This window comes from Podospora pseudopauciseta, chromosome 4, assembly GCF_035222475.1.
Source record: "Podospora pseudopauciseta strain CBS 411.78 chromosome 4, whole genome shotgun sequence".
NCBI lineage: Eukaryota > Fungi > Ascomycota > Sordariomycetes > Sordariales > Podosporaceae > Podospora > Podospora pseudopauciseta.
In genome coordinates, this window is record NC_085894.1 from 3,160,518 (window position 1) to 3,183,669 (window position 23,152).

Here is a 23,152-nt window from a genome sequence, read left to right on the forward strand (position 1 = left end):
CCAAGACAGCACCTCTGTAGGCTGGGAGCTGACTGACGCGAGCTTTTGGCAGCCTTGCAGAGAGAGAGTTCGCGCTCGAGCCACCCAACCCAGCAAGACGGACACCCAGACAGGCAAGCAACGAAGCTCCCACTTTCCATCTGTTCAACCTCCAACTCTAATCCAAACGACGACCTTTTATTTTCCGTTGCCGACGACGGAACTACGAGCGACTTGAATCGTCTCGAACTTGAACTTCTAGCGATACAGCCCTGTCGTGCTTCCCATTGAAGCTGACGCAACCACTCTGGGACCTGAGCCTCGATTCCATCCAGCTTCATCTGTCACCACTAAACTTACAACTACAACTCCAAGTTCAACCCCAACTTCACATAAACCCACCGCAGCCATGGGCTCAGATCCTCAATACGCGAAATGGCCTCTTCTGCCCCTCGCCCAGCATGTCTTCACCCTCACGAACCCATACGCCTCAAAGCCCCTCCAGCAATCCGCCGCCAAGGCCCTTCAGGATGCCATCACTGAGCACAAGATGGCCCCCTTCTACAAGTACCTTGCACACCCCACAGAAGGCATCTTGAATTCCGTAGGGGAGGGTAGTTCAAATGTGCCCGGAAAGGCCCCCAGCAGAAAGAACAGCGTCGCCGCCGGCATGATCAACACCAAGAACCCCACTTCGAGCATAAACCTACCCTGGGATGAGGTCCTGTACCAACAACTGCACGCCGATAACGAGAAGGAGTTGGAGGAGTTTCAGAAGGAGGAGGATGAGGCGGTTGAGAAGGCGGGCGATACCGAGATTCAGGCTGCGCGGGGCAAGAGGGCCGAGTTCTGGGCTCGGGTTGGTGACAAGGTGCGTCTGCTCTTCAACACAGCACTAGCCAAGCAATATCTAACATGTATTTTTTCAACAGGACAAAGCCATCGCCGCCCACGAAGACATCTTTGAGAAAATCGGCGTCCTCGGCACCAAGATCGACCTCGTCCTCGCGATAATCCGCATGGGTCTCTTCTACGGCGACAAGCAGCTCGTCAAGAAGCAAGTCGCGCGGGCCAAGACCCTGGTCGAGACGGGTGGTGATTGGGATAGACGCAACAGACTTAAGGCGTATGAAGGTCTGCACAATCTCACGGTTCGCAGCTACAATCTCGCCGCTCCCCTCCTCCTCGACTCCTTGTCTACTTTTACCTCGTACGAACTCTGCACCTACTCCAACCTGGTCGTCTACGCTGTCTTGGCCGGCTCCGTCTCTCTTAAGCGTGTGGACTTCAAGTCCAAGGTTGTCGACGCCCCAGAGATCAAGGCTATTCTTGGCGATGGCGAGGACAAGCTCCTTGCTCTGTCGGGGGCTATCTCTGCCGGTCCTGGTGTGGATGCGGAGATGCAAGATGCTAGCAGTGCGCCCTCTGCGGCCAAGACTACCGTCGTCAATCTTACCACCTTGGGATCCAGCACTGAGCAGGCCGAGGCGGAGATGTCTGTTGATTTCGGGAGCTTGGCCCAGCTGGTTAGTTCCTTGTATAACGGGCGGTATAAGCTCTTCTTCCAGGCTCTGGCCCTGGTGGAGGAGCAGTTCCTTACGCAAGATCGCTACCTTCATGAGCACAAGAACTGGTTTGTGCGGGAGATGCGGCTGAGGGCGTATCAGCAGTTGCTGCAGAGTTATAGGGTTGTGGGGTTGGACAGCATGGCGAATGACTTTGGGATTACGGTGGACTTTTTGGATCGGTATGTTTTTCTTTCCGGGAGGCACTAGTCTGGGAGATGTGTGCTAATATGGAAATTGTGTAGTGACCTCGCCAAGTTCATTGCCGCTGGCCGCATTCCCTGCACGATTGACCGTGTCAGTGGGCGTGGTGTGATTGAGACGAACCGCCCAGATGACAAGAATAAACAGTATCAGGATGTGGTGCGCCAGGGTGATCAGTTGATCACCAAGCTGCAGAAGTATGGGCAGGCGGTTAGGCTGAGGGGGAGTGAGAGAGCTTAGAAACTCGAGGGGGTGTGGTAGGATGAGGAAAGTGAATACTGGTTTATGTAGTAGATGTGGTAGAAGGGGCCTGGTCTAATTAATGTTGGGCTGGGTTAGTAAAGAGTTGTGTTAAGACAATGGCAGCGTCAATATTGATTCTTGATCCGGTTGCAAGTGTATCTGTGGTCAAAATCCACAATCAGTGATCAAGTTTTGTTTGAGTTTTGTTTTATTTTGAGGCATCCTACCCTGCTGTCTAGGTATGTTATACAACCACACTCCCGCCTCTTTGTACATTTCCATCCATAACCCTTTCAAGACAAGAGAGGAGAGATATCCAGAGAGTAAAGAAAAGAGAAGGGAGGAGGATGTTATACAAGCACATGACCCAACCAAGACAGGAATAACCCATTTCTTTAACTGAACAAAAAAAAAAAAAAGAGAAACAAATAACGCTTTTGCTCGCTATTCAAACTTTGAAAACTGCATAAAACGCCCCCGCCCCATCCATACCCTCTTCTCCCTAACGATACTTCTCCATAAATTCCCTATGAAACTTAACAATACTCCCCACCCACTCCGTCCCCGGCGCCAAAAACGTCGTCCTAAAATGCAGGCTCCCCTCCCTCTGCCCAAACCCGCTCCCGGGAACGACACAAACCCCCGTCGCCTCGAGCAGCCTCAAACAGTAAAACTCATCCGGGGTCCTCCCCTCCTTCTTCGCCGCCTCGGCCGCCTTTTCAGGGAGGTTGATGGTAGGAAACAAATACATGCTCCCCTGCGGACTCCCGCATTCCACCCCCTCCATCTGCTCAAAAGCCTTGTGCAGCGCCGTAGCCCTCTCCTTCAACCCGTCATAAATAGCGTTATACTCCTTCTTGTAAAGCTCATAGCTCTCCTCCCCGGGCCGGGGCGGGTTGACCATCAGGTCCACCAGACACTGCCCAATGACCGGGGCGCAGAGCATAATGGACACAAACTTGTAAATCTCCTGCTGCACGTCCGGGTCAAAGTTGACCAGCTCAAAGTAACCCCCCCTGTGCCCGCACTCGCCCACCATGCCCTTTGACACCGAGTGCAGCGACGCGAGCTCCACCTGGTCAAACCCGTCGTTTGGACGCTCCTTTTGGAGGGTCCTCAGCACCTTTTTGAAGGAGACAAACTCCCCGATGAAAACGTTGGTTTGGTAGACCTCGTCGGCGAGGATGACTAGTCTTTCCTGGCGGGCGAATTCAATCACGGAGCGAATGTCGGATTCTGACAAGGAAGCGCCAGTGGGGTTGCCCGGGTTGATAATGACAATGGCACGGACGTCGATGCCCTTGGCTTTGGCGGCTTCGTACGAAGACTTGATGATCTCGAGGTCGGTTCCCCAGTTCTTCGACTCGTCAAGGTGGTATTCGACGCAGTGGGCGTCCAGGACGGCGAGGGAGGCGGTATACAATGGGTACTGGGGGATAGGGACGAGGATGCCCGTGTTGGAGTCCTGGCAGACGACGTGGAGGAGGGTGTTGACACCGGAAGACGCACCGGCCGAGAGGTAAATGTCGGATTGAGAGGCGGGGAAGCCATCTCTCCCTACAACAAACAGTCAGCATGAAATTGGCCTGACAGGTACTGAAAAAGAACTTACTCTCTAGAAAATCGGCAATACTCTGCCTAATGGCAGGCACACCGTTACTGGCGCTGTACGCACCCACCGATCCCACCACCTTGAGCAGCTTCTTCGCCCGCTCAATCACATCCTTCTTGTACCCCAAATGCTCAATAAGCACATCTTCCTTCTCCAGCAACACGGGGTTCTCCAGCAAACTGAGCACCTGTCTGAAAAAAGTAATAGGCTTCTGATCCAGCTGTTGAGGATTACCAATGTTGGCCGAAATAACCTCTGAAAACGGCAGGTCCGTCATCCCGCCCTGGAGGTACGCCCTATATTCCTCCGACTTGACGGCGAGCTCGCCACGCACGGCATACTTGGCAGCCTTGACGTGGGGGTTGATGTTGTTCATATTTAGTCGTCTACCCGACGACGATGGTGTGGATGAAGACGCCATGTTGCGAACTTGTTGCTGTTGTTGCGACTGAGATTGGTTCGAGAGTTGACCCATAACGACGGCGGCAGTGGCAGCGACCGGGATGACTCCGACTCTTTTGCCGGTAGAAGTAATGGACGAAAAGCAGCGACCTGCGCAACGAGCAGCAGCCGACGATAGCGGGGTAGTAGCAGTCAATGGCGGGGCTGGAGCGAGTCCCGAGACGTCTGCAATGGGCACAAAATGTAAGAGAGTGATTGGTTGGATCAGATCAAACAGTTCTTGTAAGAGAAAAGAATGTAGTGTGTGATACAAGACAATAAGAGAGAGAGAGAGAGAGAGAGAGAGAGAGAGAGAGAGAGAGAGAGAGAGAGAGCGCGCCTGTGTGCTTTTCCCTTGGTGTAAAAACACACAAACGACCGTGGCTTTTCGAGGACAATGTGAGAAAGAAGAACGCGAGGTCCGGCCTTCAAGCAGAGAGGAAGATGTCAACCTAGTCTCGTATATGTACTTTCGTAAAACCCAGGCAAGGCTAGCAAGAGTATAGGTCCAAAGGATAGACGGCTTCCTTTTTCCTTCTCTCACACCCACAGCTTAAAAGTCACTGGACTAAGGGAAAGCGGACAATCCCGAAGAAAGGAAACTTGGGGGGGGTGAAGTGTATCAACAATCAAATTGACAAATGGGAAAAGGCGGGTGAGCAGAGAGAGGTAGGTGGTTGGCTGCTGAGCCCCTAAAAGACCCAGGCACACATGAAAAGATGTGGGAATCAGCACACTTCTCCGTCCCCGTCATCCGAGTTCCATATGTTTGCCCCCCCCGGGTGTTGGATGCAAGAATGGTCCCTGCCCGGCCGAAACCGGCTGGGACATCGGGTCCCCGTGTTTATCCCCCAGATTCAGATCACCCCAGCTTTTCTTGTTGGAGGAATTGCAAACGCCAAGCAAAGGATTAAATGACCTCTGCATGGCCCGCCAAGGAGGTGAAGGGGCATGGCCATCATGAAAAAAGAAGGGGAAATGGAAAGACGAATTGTATTGTTCGGTCTTTTGTGCCTTACCTGCGCGGGTGGATGGGGTTCCCCTCGGGAGTGCGCCCGGGATGAACCTGGCGCTGTGGCTCAGCGCTGAGTTATTTATCGTTGTCCCACGGCGGGCGACTCGCATCAGATAGGGCGCCATGTTTCCGATATGACGTTTGCGCTTCGAATCGAATATCGAACAACAAGACCCGGGGATAGCGGAGATGGAGCGGACGCCCGGTTCTGGGCGGTTTTTCTGGCGTGGTTGAACGAATTATCCCACAAAACCTGTCACCAGCATCCGTCCCGTTGGGCGCCAGAAGCAATTTCGTCCTTCGTTCGATTCCGGGGGGTCGGTCAAACGATCAGTTGATTCGGTCTGGTCTGGTGGTCTGCTGTCTGTCGCCGGTTGCCGGTGTGAGAACCTCTTTCTTGCAAAGAGAAAAAACCGAAACCTCTCCTCCTCGTGGTCACACCTTTATTGTCTCTCTTCTGCGGGAGGCGCGGCTCCGAAAATGGAGCCCTCGGGCGGTGTAATAAGAGAAGGCCACGATTGTCTGGGTCGCTTCGTTTCCGTACTAGGACCGGGTTGGCCGGCGGGTGCGGCTTAAGACCAGATGAGAATAGTAGCAGCAAGAAGAGATGTGGCTGTCTCGAAAAAGGCCGCATGGCAACCGAATATCTCTTTGACATCGTTGCGTTGCGCCTTCCCTCGAACTTTCACGATATGGCCAAGGTGGGGGTTAGAAGACAGAATTGTGTGACCCAACCAACAACTCAGCGAACTTCTCTTATCGCAGGCAAAAACCTGAGACATTCAAGCCTAGACCCTGCTCCCTCATGTCTATCCATCTTCATAACCTCACGAGACCCAATGCCCGAAAGTTTACGTTATACCAATAACCACACGACACCCTCACCTCCAGCGCTCATATCCAGTGAGTGTAACCGCGGGGTATTAATGTAGCTCTATCACCACGTTCCAGACCTCCTCCCCCAATTCCCGACCCTTTCACTCGCACAAGCCCCCCCCCCTCCCCCACCCCCTCTCCTAAATTGATTGCATGTCCCATTCTCACCTGATAAACCCTCAACAAAAACATGAGATGACCACCCGATGGCTAGCTTCGGTTGAAGGTCAGCCCAACTGTCCATAAAGGTACCCCGTATCACACTGTGTCTTATCTTATCGATACCAACCCCAACCCTTCCAAAATCCAGCCCACAATCCCTGGCCCGTGCACCCCCGATCCAATCCAAACCCATCCTCCAAGCTCCAAACTTCGTGATCCATTGCCGAGTCCCCCGACGACGACGACGACGACCACCACCACCACCACCCCCATTCCCGACCAACCATACACCAGGTCCCATAACCCGGGAACTGGTCAAAAATAAGTTAAAATGGCCAAGAAGGGTCCGTTCCATTTTCTCTCCTCACCAACCCAAGGAGGAGAAACGCTGCTGACATGACACGAAAACAGCAAAATCCCGTGTTATCATCGTCCGCCTCCTCTCCATGGCACAAACGGGCTACTTTTATACCTTCACCCGCCCCCGTGTCGGAATCCCAATGAGCATGATCAAGTACGATCCGATTGGTACGAGACACCACACCTCCCCAAACCGGTACCCAAAATGCTAACAGGGCTCTAACCACAGTGAGGAGGAGGGTCCTGTTCCTAGAACAAAAACGAAAGGGGAAATAAACCAAGTCATCTAAACCGAATGAGCAAAAAAGCAAAAAAGGCCTGGGGAAAAAAATGGCTGGGAACGAGGATCAAGACCGAACCCAATACACCATCATATACGGCAGAACAAGAATGGGGAAATGGACGGCTCAAAGATGATGATAGAAGAAGGAGGTTTGGGGAAAAGAGCTGGGCCTTTTTGTGTACGATACCACCGAAATTCTGCGCCATTGTACATTATCAATCCAAAAAACAAGGAGAAAAAAGACACCACATAGCATAACCGGCGCTTATCGGTTTGGGAGAGAGACTAAGTCAAATAGAGGAACGAGTCAATCTACCCATCTTCCCTGATGATGCCATAGTTAAAGTATCATTTGGAGCTCTTCGAGAATAGAAAGGGTCAAGAGATTGATGAATTTCAACAGCAGTTCTGTACCGCTTTGCTAAAGATAGTTATTGACTCCCCCCAGAAGCTCCGTCAGCTCAGTCACATATCTCTATAAAAGTAAGTCATATAAACTCCTAGTTTGATCTTTTCCTTTTCCATATAGTGTGATAAAGCAGGGGTGCTCTTGAACATGCCAAATGGAGATCTAACAATGTACTCTCCTACGTCCTTCCAGATAGTACCAAATCATGAGCAAATCTCAGCGAGCAATTCTCTCAACATCCCACTCATCGCCAACCACGACCGTTTTAGGCTTCGTGCGTTTCCTGCGAATCAATAATCGAGTCCTGATAATCCCCTATATTCCGATAGGTCTGCAGCTCTTGTGGCTGTGATGCTGTTGAGGGCACTTGTGGTCGAGACCAGAATCGTGGCTGCGATCTCAAGATAGGGAGACCGGATGCGTCTGTCTCGAGTGCAGGGGATAATGATCTACGACGCCTTCGTATGCCATAGTCTTCTGCGTTTGCGGGCTGGGGCTGGCTTGACGTCCATGAACCGGCGCTGTTTGGCAGCGGGGTCCTTTCTTCTGGGCTGGGTCTCTGAGGTCCTCCGAGGGTTGAGCTGTTAGTTTGGCCAGCTGCCTGTAAGGCACTTTGCCCCTGCTGAGGACCTGTTGACTTCGGTGGCTGATCTGGTGAGTTTGGTTCCAAACTGAGGGTTCTTGAGCCCCCTAGGGCAGAGATGGGGTGCTCATCAGGCGCTGCTAACGGAGTCGTCTTGCTTCGCGTGGCTCGAGAACCGCCGCTCGCTGGAGCCTTCCTCTTGGTCAGACGCTTTGTCGCTGGCTTGACAGTGGTGGCCACCGGTGTTGGCCGAGTTGGTGTCGGAATGTTTGGAACAATGTGCTGGATACCCAAAGGAGCCGGACTGGTGCCAGCCTCAGTAACGCCAGCAATGTTCTCTTGGCTCAACCTACCAGAGGAAGCGCTTCGGGTTACGCGCCTCAAGACTGACTTGGGTTGGAGAGCTTCCCTTCTTCGAATCTTCTCCTGGTCTACTGTTGGCGGAACCGGGTCCGGTTCGCTCATGGGGGTTCGGATAACAACTCGCCGCCTTTGGGATCCAGGATCATTCGATGGGCTGGAGAGAGGAGTGGCAGATGCACCACCCAGCAGCGTGCCGGGGCTCTCTCCCCTCAGGGATCCGGGGCTCCCAAGCAAAGTGGTACTGTCGTCCATGTTGGCTGTTTCTACCTCCACTCGCGGGCGTTCTTGACGAGAGATGGCAGCCTGCCCCGATGAGTCCTGTGATTGGGAATGCTCCGATGAAGGTTCCGTATTGAGCGCCTTTAGCCTCTGCGAGAGTGCAAGCTGGGCCAGTGTATGCAAGACGCAGGCTTTGATCTCCTCGACCTTCCCATGCGCAAACTGTTCTCTAATTGCATCCGTAGGGTGCCCATATTGCCGGGCCCAATCCATCAAACCTGAAGCCATAGCTTCGCACCGAACACGTTGATGATCACGCTCGCTTGATAGCTCAGCGACTGCCTTTCTCGCTGCATCTCTCTCAGCTTCCAGCGAAGTTACCCGAGCTTTCAGATCCTCAATCTGCTGACTACGCTCTGCCAAACGCTCTGTGGACTCTTGAATGACTTTGTTCTTGGTAGCTTCCTCAGCTGCCAGCATCCCTTTCAATGAATCCACTAGATGCGAGTTGCGCTCCCTTTCTTGCTCCTTCTCTTGAACAACCTTTTCCAAGTGCTGCTGGGCTTGCTCCAAGAATTTTGTCGTGTCGGCAACGACCCGTTCCATTTCATCTTTGGCTTCGCGACGCGCGGTGTCAGATGCCTTCTGAACGGCCTCGAGAGTCGATTGTTGCCTTTCTTGAATCGCCTCCTCCAGCTTCTTGACCTCGGTGATCAGCTTGTCCCTGTGCTTTTGTGTCTCGGCCAATAGCCTCTGATCTGCCGACATGGTGCGCTCCATATCAATGCGAGTTTCACTCTGAGCAGTTTCCGTGGCATTTCTGATCGCAGTCTGGTGCCGGCTTTCATTCTCCTGAATCGTCCCCTTCAACATCTTGATTTCTCCAACCAAGGTATCTCTCTGTCTTTCAGTCTGCTGAAGCATCCTTCTGGTGTCTGCAATTATGCGTTCCATCTCAACTTTGACCTGGTTCCTCGCAGCTTCCGAAACCTGCTTGACGGTGATTTGGTTCGAGTGCTCCTGTTCCCGCAGGGCCTGGTTGAGCTTGGAGACTTCGATGCCAAATGTTCGTACCTCAGCGGAGTATGTCTCTCCCTTAGACCTAAGCTTGTCTTCGAGCTCTCTGATCGTGGCGGTCTTTAACTCGACCTCATCGCTGAACTTTTCATTCTCGTCTTCCAGCCGGGAGCCAATATCCTTCAGACGCTGAATCTCTTCTTGATCATTGCCATGCTGACTTTCCATGGCAGAAATATTCTGTTGGAGTGCGTCGATACGCTCAATTTGCTCCCTGGACTTTTGCTGCAAGGTCACAATCTCTTGCTCGAGTGCTCCACAACGAGCCTTCTTCTCTTCAAGAAGGGTGGACAGTACGGCCTTCTCCTCCGCCTTGAGCGCCAGTTGTTGACCCATTGTGTCGAATTGGCTATCAAGACGCTGCAGGACCTTCCATATCTGTGTCTCGATGCAAGTTGACAGCTGACTGGTGGCATCGCTCACACACTCTCGAGATACCAGCATCACTTCGAGCTTGGCATTGATGCTGGAGGAGACCAGTCAGCAAGGACAAATACACGAATATGAATGAACCTACTCGTTGAGGCTTTTTGCTTGTGTTTCTCCCAGACTAGTCGTCAGTTCAGGTTGGTCGACCACTGTCTGCGATACCTTCTCCAGCTGACAGGAGATGGAATCCAACCACTCATTAGTTTCCTTCGCGGATTCCTCACGTCGAGAGGACTCCTCCGTAATCAGTTCTCCAATGTTGCAGAGAACTTCCTCATTCTTGGCGGCAAGCTTCTCGAACCTTTCCGATGAAGCTTGGATATCTTGTATTCTGGTAGACAAGCCACGAATGGTCTCTTGATCGCGGGCAATCTGATGATCCTTCTCTTCAACCTGTTGTGTTAGAGTACGTATTTTTTCGTACACTACAGAAAGTCAGCCAGTAATCATGGATGTAAGATGGTTTGGAGACCCACGCTCGGAAGACTCTCTCTTGTTCTGAGCAATGTCCTGATGCACTCGTTCCATGAGCGCTTTGCGAACTTTTTCGCCTTTCTGGGCAACTGCCTCTGCTTCGGATATCCTGGCTGATGCAATGTTGCGCACTTCGGTGATCGTCTCCTCACACCGTGACTTGGTGTCATTGTACAGAGCTCGCTGTTCTTCAATGATACTGTTGCATCGAGATTTGAACGCAGCAAACTTTTCTGCCAGCGTTGTGTTTTGCTGCTCAAAGTTCTCAAGCTTGGTGTGCAATTCCACAATGCGAGCATCTTTTTCAGCTTCAGATGCTTGAAGATTTTGTATCTCCTTGGACTTCTCGATGCTTTGTGCAACAAGAGCGGAGGACTCCTCCGCCGCCCTCTCCAGCTCCAGCTTCAGGGACTTGATATTCTCGCGGTAGCGTTCCCGTTGCTTCAGCAAGGCAGTCTCCTGATCCATATTGAACTCGTTGAGCACTTCAGCCATGTTACTGGCAAATTTGTGGCGTACACGAACGGTTTGTTGCTTCAGCTCAGGGCTGGATGTGACGGACTTGGCTGATGATTTCTCTGACCTAAGGAAATGTTGATGCTGGGCCTTTCTGGTGTCCGGTGCATCTCTGCGTCTTGATATGTTTGAACTATGCGACTGAGCACGTACATTCCGCATGGATTCATCCACCTTTCGCATGGTTTCTGCCTTCCTGCTTGCTGAGTTCGTCTTTCGAAATGGTTTGATGGCTGGCTGCATTCGGTGTCGATGGGCCGGCCGATCACCCGGGTGTCGGTGGCTGCGAGACCCTCGAGAGCTGCGAGAATCACCTGTGGTGTGCTTTGGAGCCGAAGGATGGATAGATGTCTTCTTCACTTGGGGTGTTACCTGCGGCGATGAAATTGCGAAATCACTCGGCAACGGATGATGTTGCGGAACATATTGATCAGGCATCTCGGCGTAGTACTCCGCATTGTTATCGAAACCGTAGTCTTCATCATCATATCCCGGGTCGGTAGCCATTGCGTTGGGCTTGACAGGTGAGGTGACATCAATAATTGAAGGTTCGGCACCATGGCCAGTGCTCACTGCGTCCTCAACATATGCTGGCTGAGGATACGTCGCATGAGCAGTTGCGACCTTGGGAGAAGGCAGATCGGGAAACGGGTGTGGTTGAAATTGGGGGTGTGGCGAGGGTTGTTTGGGCCCGTGGGCAGCTGGATCATTGTTGCGAAAGTCACCGTTATCAGGGAAGGGACGAAAGCTCTGGATAGGGGATACTCTTCGGGCGTCCAATGGGTTGGGAATGACCCTATTCCGTCGGTTGCGGCCAGAGAACCGCGTTAGTCCGGGCTTCCCTTCGATGGTAGGGAACTTGGGTATATGAGCCTGCGGAGGGGCTTTGATATGCTGTTCACGTAGGCCAGTCGGCGTGGTTGGCTTTCCAGGAGAGCGTGCTGTAAACCGGTTGGGGACGACAGTGACAGGAGGGCCGTAAGAGAAACTCTTGGTGGCATCTGGCTCGGTGGAAGGGTCTTCCGGGACCTGCGGAAGCTTACCGTTCTCGATATCAGTCAAATCAACGATGTTCTTGGGATTGGCTGGCTTCTCTGCCGATAGCGTTGGCTCCGTATTCGGGGACTGTCCGTCGTTCGGGGAGCTGTCAAATGGTTTCCGGGTCATCTGACCACGCCCGTGGGATGTATCGAATTCGGTGGGAAAAGGCTGCTCCATGGTGTTGATGGTGTCTGGGAAACGAGAAGGGTGTTGGATTGGCCAGCAAGTCCTAAGGCCTGATACAGCCAGTCAGGAGGAGGACTCCAGGCCCAGCGCAGAAATTAGTAGGGAGTATGTTACACAGATGGTGTACTCAAGAGCGAGAAAGGGGTCAAATGGCGATTGTCTCCTGCATGGATGATACCGCCCAGGCTTGTGGATTGTTGACGCCGTTGATTGACAGTTGCACTCTGGATGAGCGAATGGAAGGGGGACATGGAAGAATTTGGCAGAGGCAAAGTTGAACAAGAGCGTGACTTCCTTCAGTAGCCTCTTGCCTGTCCCTGCACTTCAAGTTGTCGTGCCTTCCCAGCAGGGAGACCGGAGCTCGGGCGACCCCCGCCATCGGACCCTTTTTCTGCCTGAAACTTCGGGAAGCCATGAATATGTATTCCGGTGGCATTAAATAAATCAAGAAAAACTTCCAAGTCCGATGTCATATTTGCGCTGTGAGGTCAAAGGCGGCAGAATGAGTTGTCTGGTGTGAGGTAAGGACTCGAGATACAATCAGAACTCATCTCCGAGGCAAGTTGGTTATTTCCCACGATCGATAGTTAGAGTTATTCTCTGTTCACGAGGTTATGGATGAGGGAGTTCATAGACAGTTTACCCCTGAGCCATGATGCTCCCCCCTTGATTTTGCACCTCTCGAAAAGAAAACAAACGGGCGGCGTTGACAGGGAAATGATAGTGGGGTAACGCCAAAAGGCATGTTCGACAATGTTGCCGAAAATAGAACCATGCTTGTCAACCCTCTTCCTTCATGCCATCTGCAACAGCAAGAAGAGTGCCCGGAAAACCTAAAACTTCATGTTTCTTTGACGGTCTGTCGAAGCGCTCATGGAAGCCCAGTAGACTGCTTGCCGCCGGGAATCCTACCAAGCCCGACAGCCCCGACTCTGAAGCAAAGCGGCAAACGACACACTCTCCAGCCACAGACCCAGTCCTTCTTATTCCAAAAATGCGACAAGAACAACACCACAGTCAGCATTGGATTCTCGTGATGAGAGCAAAAAGAAAAAAAAGTTGAACAGAGTGTGAGGTTCGGATAAGAGTGAGGGGTACACTGTGACAAGCAGCCATCACTACCACCTCTACAAGTGAGCTATTGGTGTGATATGCCAAGGCTCTTTACAGCATCACACATGCCTTGGTGACATCCAGTCAGAAGACAGCATCTCGATAGGTGTGATGTGATTTGGAGCGGTTTTCTACACAGAGAATGGCATGGTTTGATCGCTCACATTTAGCACAAGGTAGGTACATAGAGCCATCTATGCGAACCGTTCAGCAAAATCGACTTTGGTCTCACTTCAACATCGCAGGCTTGCGGTCTCAGTTGACGTTATCCATCAACCAGGCCTCATATTCAGGTACCATCACCATCACCATGCAAGATCTCGCCCTGCAATTGCCACCACCATGCACATGTGCCCAAACGGCGCTTCGTTTTCTTTTCCTTTTCTTCACGAGGGTGAAGTCCCTCGAGCGCTCGAGCCGCCCACCCCTCTTGCCCATTCCCTCCTCCCATTCGTCGGCCCATCGACCTCCCCCTGAGCCCCTGTCACCTCTTCCCGCCCTACAGCCCGCCAAGACATCCAAAAGACCAGGGTCCAGGCTACAAGCCCGGGCGCTTGCAAGTCCAATGAGATGCAACCTTTACTTTGAAACCTTCTGATATGCATGCCAGTTGCTATACAAAGCCCTCTGTGCTTCGCAAGTGCCGAGTGAGTTCACCTCCCATGTGGGGAAACTCCAGTTCACTACCAGGGGAGTTATGCAGCAGGCGTCACAGTCACCTCTTCCTCTCCTTGCGTAGTGAGGAAGAACTGATAGGTGATAGGTGATAGGTGATAGGTAGCGAGAAAAGGGTGGTGGTGTTCATGCTATAATACCAAAATCCCCATCCTATACCGGACAAGTGATTGAAGGTCGATCTCTGCTTGGCCCCCTCTTCCACCCAAGCACCCCTGATGTCTCTTCCCGCCGTCGTCGGGCAGTGTGTTGCTGCTCAGTCCTAAATACCGGCCCCTACCCTCACTAAGCCGCACACTTGCGGCGCTTCCGCCTTTTTTTCTTTTCTTCCCCTTCTCATATTTTGGTGTTTGTACAATCCCGGCTGCTGCCTTTTCTTTTCCAATCTATCCAGTTCTGTGAATAACCTCATCTATCCAACTCTCGCGCTGCTGGTCGCGCATTTCACACTTCCCTTCCGAAACCTAGGTAGTTCTTTTGAGAAGACACGAACAATAGCGGAGCAAAAGCACAACAGCAAATATGGCACCCCACCCTCAAACAGACAACTCCCCCTTCCCCCTAACCCCAACCGAAGACGACGTCGCTGGCCACGGCACCCCAGACGATGGCTCCCTCGCCGGTGCGAGCGGCACCTCCTCAGGCGGCATCACCATCTCCCGGGGTGCCCTCGTAGCCATCATCGTTGTCGTCGTCGTGGTTGCTTTAGCAGGGAGCATGTTTCCCCTTTCCTCACCCCAACCCCCCCTTTTCTGATCATCACTAACATCTCCCGCAGTCGCCTCCTCAGTCCTCTTCTACGTCGCCAAAAAGCGCGAGTGGACCGTCAAGGAAACGATTCGCCGTTCCGCAAGAAAGGTCGTCACCGCCCTCACCCCACGCCGCTCCGAGTTCCCTCGCAGCGTCAAAGAAGGCGGCGGGAGCAGGAACGGAAGGGTAAAGCTCGATGACGTCCCGCCTACCCCTAGACTTACGCCTGAACGCCTGGAAGATTTGGAAAAGGGGCTCGAGGGGAAGAAGAAGAATAAAAAGTCAAACTTTAGCCGGAAGTAGAGGTCAGGCGTAGGGAGGGATGAGGCGATGTGTGAGAGAAGGGGTAGCTGGAATTATGAGGCGGGTAGACGATGATTTGGGGAAGGGTTATGGCTGGACAAGGAACGGATTTCGATACAATTTTGCATCATGAGGCTCTCACTCGATGCAAACAACAGACAGATGACATGTACCAATATCACTTGTATAATGAACAACAGTTATAAAACCTCAGGGTATCTGACCATCTACATTTTCCGGAACACATTACTGCTCGCACTCCTCCTCCCATCATCCCTCCTCTTCCCCTCCGGCCTCGGCGGCGGCGGCTCCTGCTTCTTTTTCTTGGACTCCGGCACAAACGTGATCGCCTGCTCACCCACAATCTCCTTCTTCCCAGCCAACCTCGACTCCCTGGTATCCTTCTGCGTCCTATCCCCAAACGCAAGATCCCTAATCTTCCCACCGCGAGGAGCAGTCGACGAAGAAACCTGCATAACCACCTCGTCCTTGCTCTTCTTCTTGGGCTTTTCCTCCTCCTCCTCAGATTCGCTACCACTGAAGTCCGTCGAGTTGGCATCCGCCATGTCAACATCTTGTTGTTGACCAGGCTTGCCACCAACAACAGTGCTGGGGTTAAGAGACCTGAACTCCCTACTGAGCTCATCAACCTTGAACTCCTCATCCTCAAACAGCTTCGCGAAACGTTCGTCACCCAGGATCCCAGCTTCGGGGTCCACCTTGCCTCTGTTTTCCTGTCTCTGGAGCACCTTGTCGGCAAGTTTCTGGTTGACCTTGACCTTCTTGGTGCCTCTGATTCTGCTGCTGCGCTCCTTCTCGAGCTTCTCCTTGACCCTCTTGGCACGCTCCTCTTCCCAGATGTACGGGTTGGCAATAAGACGGGCTTGGTCGTAGAGCTTCGCATGTGCAAAGTAACCGTGCATGTATGGCCGGAGAAGGTTGGTTTTGCCGATAAGATGGTCGAGGCTGAGCTCTCTGAGTTCTGGCAGGGTGAGGAACTTGTAGTTGTCGTAGGTCTCCGTCTGGGTCTCGTTCTCCATTTCGTGGACGAGGTTGTCGAGGAACGTGCACCACTTGGGTGCGAGGCCGAGATTTGGAATAAAAAAGCTGTGCATGTGCTTGCCCTCATTAGCCGTCAAGAGCATACCGGAATCTGGCACATGGACTACATCATTGAGGTCAACCATTGGCTCAATCGAGGTCCAGAGATCGCCGCTGTGTTCATCCCAGATTTTGATAATTCTCTTGTCGGCCGAGAGAAGCTTGCGCTCCTCTGTGGGTGTCCTCATGTGAATCAGCTTCTTGATCGGAAGACCCATGCCCTGATCCTTCTTCATTAATGGACGCGGGTTTCTGAGGTCAAACACTCTGATCTGGCCCGTGCTCGTTCCCAAAGCCAGCGAAAGCCCATCGTTGCTGTAATCGAGTGCCGTGACCTCGCCGTCTTGGTTCCCCAAAACAGCCACGCGCCCCTTGCTGCGTGGATCGAAAAACTCAACGGTTCCAATTGTAGTACCGAAAGCACAGAGGCCGTGTGTCCTTTCCGCTACCGCCGCCACATTGACCGCACCAGCATGGATTCCACCCTGCAAACCAACACCCGCATCATCCTCTCCTACATCAACCTGCCATGGGCGCAGGAACTGGCCACGCTCGAGATCTAACCGGAAGACCTCGCCGAACCCCGAACCATCAGAGCTCACACCAACAGCTGGTACCAGCACCTCAGTGCTCTGTCTGAGATAGGCCAGATCTCTACCGAATCTTGGAAGGCGAACATCGTAGTGGCAGCCCATAGGTGTGTGGAACTCGAGTGATCGATCGTTCTGCAGGTGAACACTCTTCGTATAATCGGAGCTGAGAAGCATGAACGTCGTATTTTCGGATTTGGTGTGGCGCGCAAAGGAAAGAGACAACTCGGCGGTCGAGTGAACGTGGAACTGGGGCTTGTACGTGCCCGAGCTCATGATCCAGTTGCCATCCTCGCTGACCCGTACGCAGTTGCTTGCCTCCTCGAACTCGAATTCCTGAAGCAGCTCGAAATTATTGAGGTTTTCGGGGTCATATTTGGAGGATCTCTTCCTGCGGCGCGCAAGCCAGTCTGGCAGCGGCCGAGCTGTCGAGGGGCCTGCGACGGTGTAGCTGATTTCGGTTAGTTCTGCTTGTAATTCCCTGAAAAAGAGGGATAGATAGAAAGAGAGATTGAAACTTACACAGGAACCGCTCCCGGGTTTGTCAACTTCATGGTGTGTGGTGATGCTGCAGGTAAAGAAAAGAAATCTCGTCGCAAAGGCTCTGGGATGGACTTGGTTGGCTCTGGGGGGGCAGAAACCAAAAAGTTTCAATCATTGGGGCCCGAAACGGAAGGCGGACAGAATTCTTCTGCTGCACGGTCCATGGAGTTTGCACTCCTCTAGCGCCGGAAACCTCCGTTCCCAGCGTTCAAAGGTGGGTCAAAACGGTGACAGTTGAAGGTGGGTCTTGAATCTTGAAGCTTGTTTTATCCCCGCCTGTTTTTAAGTGTCTTGAAGACTTGAGGACATAGGTCCTTGTTGAGCCGCAGTAATGGGTTCTGTTGTCAGTAATGGGTTCTGTTGTTAGAGAGGGAGAGGATGCCCACGGTGTATCATGAGTCTATCACCTGCTCATGTTTTGGTGTCTCTCTCTCAGCTACTCTAGACCCTGGACTGTGGCTTGCTGTAGCGTGAGCCATGTATGTTTGACAACAGCTGGTATCTCCATAGCTGTAAAGATAGCTACGAAACTCAATACTCCAGATAAAACGTAGTCTTTTCAACATAGAAGAACACGGTAAATAGTAGAAGTGAGCGAGCATTGATGAGACCCAGATTGGTCATGCCCCCATGTGCTACCCATGCAGGCTCGGTGGGGCAGTGGGCTTGGCGCAGCTAGTCCCTCTCCGCCATATCGGGTACGGGGGGACCTGTGCAGCATCTGTACAACGACGCAAGAACAGCCTGAAGTTGCACCAGGCCCTCCGACACCAGCGCCCTCTCTCAACCTCATCGCATCGAGGCGCCGATCGATTCCATCGCGAACACCCTTCTGGGATACCGCCCCGAGCTATACTGCAATACCACCCCGAATTGGCCCGCAACAGGACCCGTGTTGCCACGCGCCGCCCGTCGACTGATTCGAGAACCGAGACCACGAAACCCCATTTGCGCAATCTGCACCTTTTCATGTCTCTGGCCACGAGGAGCCCGTGATTCGCGGAGACGCCCTCAACATCCCGGGGCTCCTCCGCTGCTGCCATGGAGCTCGGCACTCCGTCACATAGAGCACCAAGTCATCCATCGAAACTGTCTCCCGCTGCTGCCCCCGGGAGACCACACCGTCCCATACTGCCCGGCAACACCCTCGCGCCGCCCATACTCGTCGCTTGATCCGGATGGTGCTTTCTGCGCATGTCCCGGCTTACCACACGACCGCTTCTCCGACGTCAGCCTTGGGTGGACGCTGCTCCCCCTGTGACGCGACGCCTTGCGCGACACCACCGATATGGAGGCTGGGGACTATGACACCAATACTCTGTTAATTGTAAGAACGCTGCGCATACCCGTTTGGCCCCTCGATCCTATGCTAACATGTCGGACCTATCCTAGAACAACCTCTCTGCCGTTTCTTATCGTATCTATGAACCCATTGCGTCCCACGCTTACACTTTTAACGCCTCCGATGTCCACGATGCGCTGCGCAACGATGGCCACCTGGTATATATGGACAGTGTCCGCCATGGAATTTGGTGCTTCTACCTCTCCACTGCCGACCCTGCCGTGAATCCGGAGTCGATTGGCCTTTTTGCGAGGATGGTGGTCTGCGGCTACACGTTGGGTCTTGTGGGAGAGGGGCACTTTAGGCCCGTTGATCTGTTCAAGAGTCGCATGTCGGGCGGGGATCCCATCAACACGCCGAGCAGCTCGTCTTCGGCCGGATTTGCCGCCGATATGGGGCTGCAAAGAGCCCAGTCTTTCAACATGCCGACACCAACAACGGTTGGAAATGTGGTTCTGGCTGACGTCAAGGGCTATGCTTCGGTGCCTATTCCCGAGATCCACCGATACTTCATGAAAGCTGCGTTAGAGTCCCTGACGACCTATTTCTGCCGACAAATAGGTGCCATCGCCCTGAACCCCCGTGCTGTCCTGCTTCCACCCGAGGCTCTCAATACGGACGATGCCGACCATGTCTCGGCCCTGGCGACCTTTCGGGTGTATTTGACCACCACTGGAACACTTGTTATCTCGCTCAATGTTTCCCTCTCCAAGAGCCTGGTTGCATGTTCACGGCCTTTTCAAGGTAGCATGATGCCTCCCAGTCCAATTCTAGCCGCCCCATTTGGACATTTTGGATCCTTGCAGGGCATTCTTGATACGGATAACCAGGGCACTGAAAATGGGTTCGTTCAGTCCCCAGATACCCAGATTGGCCGGTTAAGGTCTGGGTCAGGGGAAAGGTTTTCTCAGTGGAAGACGTTGGTCTGCGAAGTCTTGAAAATGCATGGCATGTCATCCAGCATCTTGAATGGATGCTCGTGGTTAAATGTCCACTTTTCGCAAAGGAAACCATACGAACAGCGGGGCGACGGAAAGAATACACCGCTCGTCAACTCGGGTCCAAATGCGCCATGGCCATCTGTTTTGTGTTTTCGAAGAGCAAGGGTGGAGCCAGTGAGCGATGTCAACTTTGACAAGGCGGTGCCAGGGAATACTGGAGAGCATGGTGATCCTCTGAGCATGGTGAAGAGTTGGTGTCAAGGGTTGTCTAAGCGAGAGGAGGATATGTCACAAAGAAAAAAGGAACGGGAAGCTGCGCTTCTTCGTGATAAAGCCGAAGTGGACGGCAGAAATATCCAGCTTAACGGTCACTCGCCAATGAACCCCCGGCGACCAAGTAACGCAGGACCAGCTCTAACAGCAGCAGGCGTCATGTACCCGACACCGCCGGATGGAGTTCTTCAGCCAGGAGTTATGCCCTTGTTCGATGGGACAACGGTCAGCCCAGCGAATCTCCCCCCCCAAAATGTGGTGGTCGATATGGAAGTAAATATACAACAGGATGTTTCAATGACGGATGGCTTCGGTGTTGGATGGGATGGTCAGGAGTCGAAACCTGAACCAACAACGGCTGGGTTCACAGACGAGCATATGTATGGCGATTTGGACGAGGATATGTTTGGAGGAAACGAACTCACGGATGCGGACTTCAGCTTCTTTGATCAGCCAGCGGATAAACTGGATCTAGACTCTCATCAAGTGGACGGCACCGGGCCTTCTATGGACCTCCAGTTAACGAATAACACAGCGGCTCAAGAACCCGGACGAGCTACCCAAGGACCGAATAGTCGTCAACCAGGCCCTACAAATGCACAACCACAGTTTACGAAACCTGAACTTAAACACGCTCGCAGTATTCTCGCTGAGAGTCGACAGCAAATAAACGCCCAAAATTTTAATCATAATTCGGCAGTGGGTATCAAGAGGCAGACCAGTCCCTTCAACCCAGAAACTGTCTTCAAGAAAATCAAAGCCTCCCTTCAGCCAGTACCTCCCTCACGGGTGGCACCCAAAGGCGGTCCTCCGCGGCGCCGGAGCGTGTTTGAGAGGGTGGAATTCAACCCTGCCCTTTCACTTGATAGCGTCAAATATCAAGCGAGCGGACCATTTACGTACCAGCCACCAACACTCAACACCTATCTGCCAAACGAGGGCCCTCTAACCACCGGTCGCCTGCTCGGATCTGCCAAACAACGGCGAAACATCAAAGAGTTGTCGTTTGATCTGCTTGGCTTACAGAAGAGGATCAACGGTGCAGGTGCCAGTCCAGCCAAAAGAGACGAAGGACTGTCGGATGACGACGAAAGTAGTTTGGAATCGGATGATGATACGACAAGCAATGTCAGCGCACGCGCCTCTTCTCCAGCAAAGTCGATTGTGCTGAGAAGGCGGCCTGACGATGATGTTATTTCCATGGCGGCTTCGTTCAAGGACCTGGAGAATTATGCCACCGACTCCCCCGGTTATTCTCCGAATGACATGATCCGCCTTTCCAACTCGGAAGTGCCAGAGTTGTCGCTGACGAGGTGGTTTGCAGACCCGGAGCCGGTGCCGCTCCGTATATCTGTCTCGGACGATGATTTTATTACTGTTGCGCAGGTCCTTACCGAGCAAGCGGCTGGTGGGACTTTGAGGTTGCAGCCAGAAAGACCATGCTCCGAGATCCGGGACACACGTCAGGGGTTGGTAGATGCCATTCGATACTCTATTCAGGGACTTCAACGGGCTTTGCCACGGGCACTGATGGGTGCGACTGAGTGCCATTTTCGGGCGTTTGCTGAGGTTCAGGATGTGCCATTATTGGTTCAGCCAGTCCAGCCACAGAGTCGGGTGCAAATGAGGCCGGCTGATCTAGGCAGGCCAACATTTCAAATACTGCCAGTACCCCATATTGAAGTCCGTCGCAATAATGGCCAGCTAGCGCTGTTACCTTCAGCACTTACCTTCTGGGAGAGCTTGGGTCTTGGTCCAGCGCAAGGTGCCAAAGATGTTGTCGCTGTGTGTGTGTTTCCACACGGAGAAGGCATGCGGGACAATGCTACCGTCTTCTTGGAGAGGATGAGAAGCATGTACGAGTTGATGAATTTTGGAAGTCATGCCAAGCTGCCCACGACGGCGAGTATTGTGGACGGGCTTGTCTCTGTCCCAATCGATCAGGGGTTTGTCTCTCCCGGTATGCATCTTTCCAGGCCTCACTCAATCTACACCGACCACATGGCCAACTTGGCCCTATCACTCGCCAACGTGCCAATGACGGAGAAGAACTTTGTCGTGTATTTCGCATACAACCCGGAAAACCCGACGTCCATCGTGGATTCCTGCTGCGCCTTCCAGGAGTTATTTGAACATTACAAACGCTGCATGCTAGAGAGGAAAAAGCAGATCCTCAACGAACTCGTCCTCCAACTCATCCCGCTCGACCTCATTGCGTCGGATACCTCGATGGTTGTCTTGCCAACGCCAGAGTGCATGCGCCTCTGCATCGAAACCTACGACCGCTGCACTCTATTCGGTGGCCCTATGCCCGCCCCGGCAATCATCCTCGAGAGCGCCCTGCCCAGGGAAGTCCCCTTTCGAATATCCCCCACCCCGTCCCCGGACGTCCTCCACGAAAACAGCCACATGCATGTCGCCTACGCGCAAAGCACAGACGAGCGCTGGGTGACGGCAGCGTGGACCGACCCCCGCGGCCAAAAGCAAATGACGGCCTCGTACTGCCTAGGCCGAAGGAACAAACCGCTAACCCGCCACATTAGCGAGGTGATATCTGAAATCTGGGAAACGACCTATGACCTCATCTCGTCGTGTAAAGTCTCGTGGAAAATCATCGTCACCAAGTCAGGCGTGATGGAACCCCAGGAAGCGGAGTTGTGGATCGCAAAAAGTCAGGACGAGCACAGGATTGTGACGAGCTTGACGCTCGTGGTGGTGGATGCGAACCCGAGCTTGCAGCTTGTGCCGCCGGTGGTGAGGATGCCGCCTGCTGGGGTGCATGCCGCGTTTTATACCACGCCTGTGTCGACGCCGCAGCCGTTTTCGGTGCTGTCGCCTGAACAGGGAAACAATAACCCGCCTACGCCGACGGTTGTGAGTAGTAGTCATAATAACCCGGCGACGCCGAATGATAATACCAATAATGATGGTGGGCAGGGGGGGGAAGGGAATGGGGTCGAGAGGACGGTGGTTGATGTTTGGGATAGTGTTTACTCTGTTGTTGTCGCGCATAGGCTGAGCAATAGTCTGGGTTTGACCGAGATTAATCCTGCTTGGGCGAGCGGGTATTTGGTGAGGAGGAATGCGAGTAGGGGGGAGGATGTGCCTGGGGTGATGGAGGTGGGGTTGGTGTGGTGTGAACAGGTGAATGCCAGGGGTGTTGGGTATGAGGGGGTGCTGAGGGAGGTGATGGGGGAGTTTAGGGGGTTGGGGACGTTGGCGAGGGCGAGGGGGTGTATGACGGAGGAGAGGGATCTCAGGCCTTGGCATGTGGGTGTTGTTGAACGGGGGTGTAGGGTGTTAGGGTTGTTGATGTGATTTTTTTATTTTTTATTTTTATTTTTGGAGGGAGGGGGGGGGGTGCGAACGAATCGAATGAAAGTGTAGATATGTTTTGTATGGAGCGGACACTTTTTCCCTCATGTTTTGAAATGGCGGGGGTATGGATATGGGTTTTTGTAATTTGTTTTTCTCTGTTCATGAG

General features: G+C 53.0%; 8 protein-coding genes across 8 annotated transcripts; 4 read left to right on the forward strand and 4 right to left on the reverse strand.

The window, feature by feature from the left end:
* Positions 1–72: 72 nt before the first annotated feature.
* On the forward strand, positions 73–2,135 carry RPN7 (proteasome regulatory particle subunit). The gene is made up of 3 exons (XM_062912311.1): positions 73–850; positions 912–1,726; positions 1,790–2,135. The coding sequence occupies exons 1-3, from the start codon at positions 389–391 to the stop codon at positions 1,986–1,988; spliced, it is 1,476 nt and encodes a 491-aa protein (XP_062766083.1). The 5' UTR covers positions 73–388; the 3' UTR covers positions 1,989–2,135.
* A 46-nt stretch (positions 2,136–2,181) lies between these two features.
* On the reverse strand, positions 2,182–5,184 carry ALT1 (alanine transaminase; the record flags this gene model as incomplete). The annotated part of the gene is made up of 3 exons (XM_062912310.1): positions 2,182–3,548; positions 3,604–4,230; positions 5,064–5,184. The coding sequence occupies 3 exons, from the start codon at positions 5,182–5,184 to the stop codon at positions 2,494–2,496; spliced, it is 1,803 nt and encodes a 600-aa protein (XP_062766084.1). The 3' UTR covers positions 2,182–2,493.
* Positions 5,185–5,298: 114 nt separating this feature from the next.
* Positions 5,299–5,749, reverse strand: QC763_0069510 (uncharacterized protein; the record flags this gene model as incomplete). The annotated part of the gene is made up of 2 exons (XM_062905965.1): positions 5,501–5,749; positions 5,299–5,423 (listed from the first exon to the last, which is right to left on the reverse strand). The coding sequence occupies exons 1-2, from the start codon at positions 5,715–5,717 to the stop codon at positions 5,299–5,301; spliced, it is 342 nt and encodes a 113-aa protein (XP_062766085.1). The 5' UTR covers positions 5,718–5,749.
* Positions 5,750–6,118: 369 nt separating this feature from the next.
* Positions 6,119–7,096, forward strand: QC763_406710 (uncharacterized protein). Its single transcript, XM_062912309.1, has 3 exons — positions 6,119–6,441; positions 6,509–6,625; positions 6,687–7,096. The coding sequence occupies exons 1-3, from the start codon at positions 6,429–6,431 to the stop codon at positions 6,731–6,733; spliced, it is 177 nt and encodes a 58-aa protein (XP_062766086.1). The 5' UTR covers positions 6,119–6,428; the 3' UTR covers positions 6,734–7,096.
* Positions 7,097–7,119: 23 nt separating this feature from the next.
* On the reverse strand, positions 7,120–12,613 carry PaME4 (Coiled-coil putative protein). Its single transcript, XM_062912308.1, has 3 exons — positions 10,297–12,613; positions 9,909–10,245; positions 7,120–9,857 (listed from the first exon to the last, which is right to left on the reverse strand). The coding sequence occupies exons 1-3, from the start codon at positions 12,026–12,028 to the stop codon at positions 7,415–7,417; spliced, it is 4,512 nt and encodes a 1,503-aa protein (XP_062766087.1). The 5' UTR covers positions 12,029–12,613; the 3' UTR covers positions 7,120–7,414.
* Positions 12,614–14,113: 1,500 nt separating this feature from the next.
* Positions 14,114–17,662, reverse strand: ENP2 (Small ribosomal subunit biogenesis). Its single transcript, XM_062912306.1, has 2 exons — positions 17,092–17,662; positions 14,114–17,020 (listed from the first exon to the last, which is right to left on the reverse strand). The coding sequence occupies exons 1-2, from the start codon at positions 17,121–17,123 to the stop codon at positions 15,106–15,108; spliced, it is 1,947 nt and encodes a 648-aa protein (XP_062766088.1). The 5' UTR covers positions 17,124–17,662; the 3' UTR covers positions 14,114–15,105.
* Positions 14,348–14,878, forward strand: QC763_406690 (uncharacterized protein; the record flags this gene model as incomplete). The annotated part of the gene is made up of 2 exons (XM_062912307.1): positions 14,348–14,540; positions 14,604–14,878. The coding sequence occupies 2 exons, from the start codon at positions 14,348–14,350 to the stop codon at positions 14,876–14,878; spliced, it is 468 nt and encodes a 155-aa protein (XP_062766089.1).
* A 179-nt stretch (positions 17,663–17,841) lies between the features above and the next one.
* SSN2 (mediator of RNA polymerase II transcription subunit 13) lies at positions 17,842–22,986 on the forward strand (the record flags this gene model as incomplete). Its single annotated transcript, XM_062912305.1, has 2 exons — positions 17,842–18,439; positions 18,505–22,986. The coding sequence occupies exons 1-2, from the start codon at positions 18,401–18,403 to the stop codon at positions 22,984–22,986; spliced, it is 4,521 nt and encodes a 1,506-aa protein (XP_062766090.1). The 5' UTR covers positions 17,842–18,400.
* Positions 22,987–23,152: the final 166 nt, after the last annotated feature.

Bases quoted from the DNA above. Each gene is read 5' to 3' on its own strand.
- RPN7 (XM_062912311.1), top strand. From the start codon at position 389: ATGGGCTCAGATCCTCAATACGCGAAATGGCCTCTTCTGCCCCTCGCC. The intron at 851-911 runs GTGCGTCTGCTC...TTTTTTCAACAG, and splicing joins GGGCTCGGGTTGGTGACAAG to GACAAAGCCATCGCCGCCCA. The intron at 1,727-1,789 runs GTATGTTTTTCT...GAAATTGTGTAG, and splicing joins ACGGTGGACTTTTTGGATCG to TGACCTCGCCAAGTTCATTG.
- QC763_406710 (XM_062912309.1), top strand. The intron at 6,626-6,686 runs GTACGAGACACC...CTCTAACCACAG, and splicing joins GATCAAGTACGATCCGATTG to TGAGGAGGAGGGTCCTGTTC.
- PaME4 (XM_062912308.1), bottom strand. From the start codon at position 12,028: ATGGAGCAGCCTTTTCCCACCGAATTCGATACATCCCACGGGCGTGGT. The intron at 10,246-10,296 runs GTGGGTCTCCAA...GACTTTCTGTAG, and splicing joins CAAGAGAGAGTCTTCCGAGC to TGTACGAAAAAATACGTACT. The intron at 9,858-9,908 runs GTAGGTTCATTC...GGTCTCCTCCAG, and splicing joins CAAGCAAAAAGCCTCAACGA to CATCAATGCCAAGCTCGAAG.
- ENP2 (XM_062912306.1), bottom strand. From the start codon at position 17,123: ATGAAGTTGACAAACCCGGGAGCGGTTCCTGT. The intron at 17,021-17,091 runs GTAAGTTTCAAT...AACCGAAATCAG, and splicing joins AACCCGGGAGCGGTTCCTGT to CTACACCGTCGCAGGCCCCT.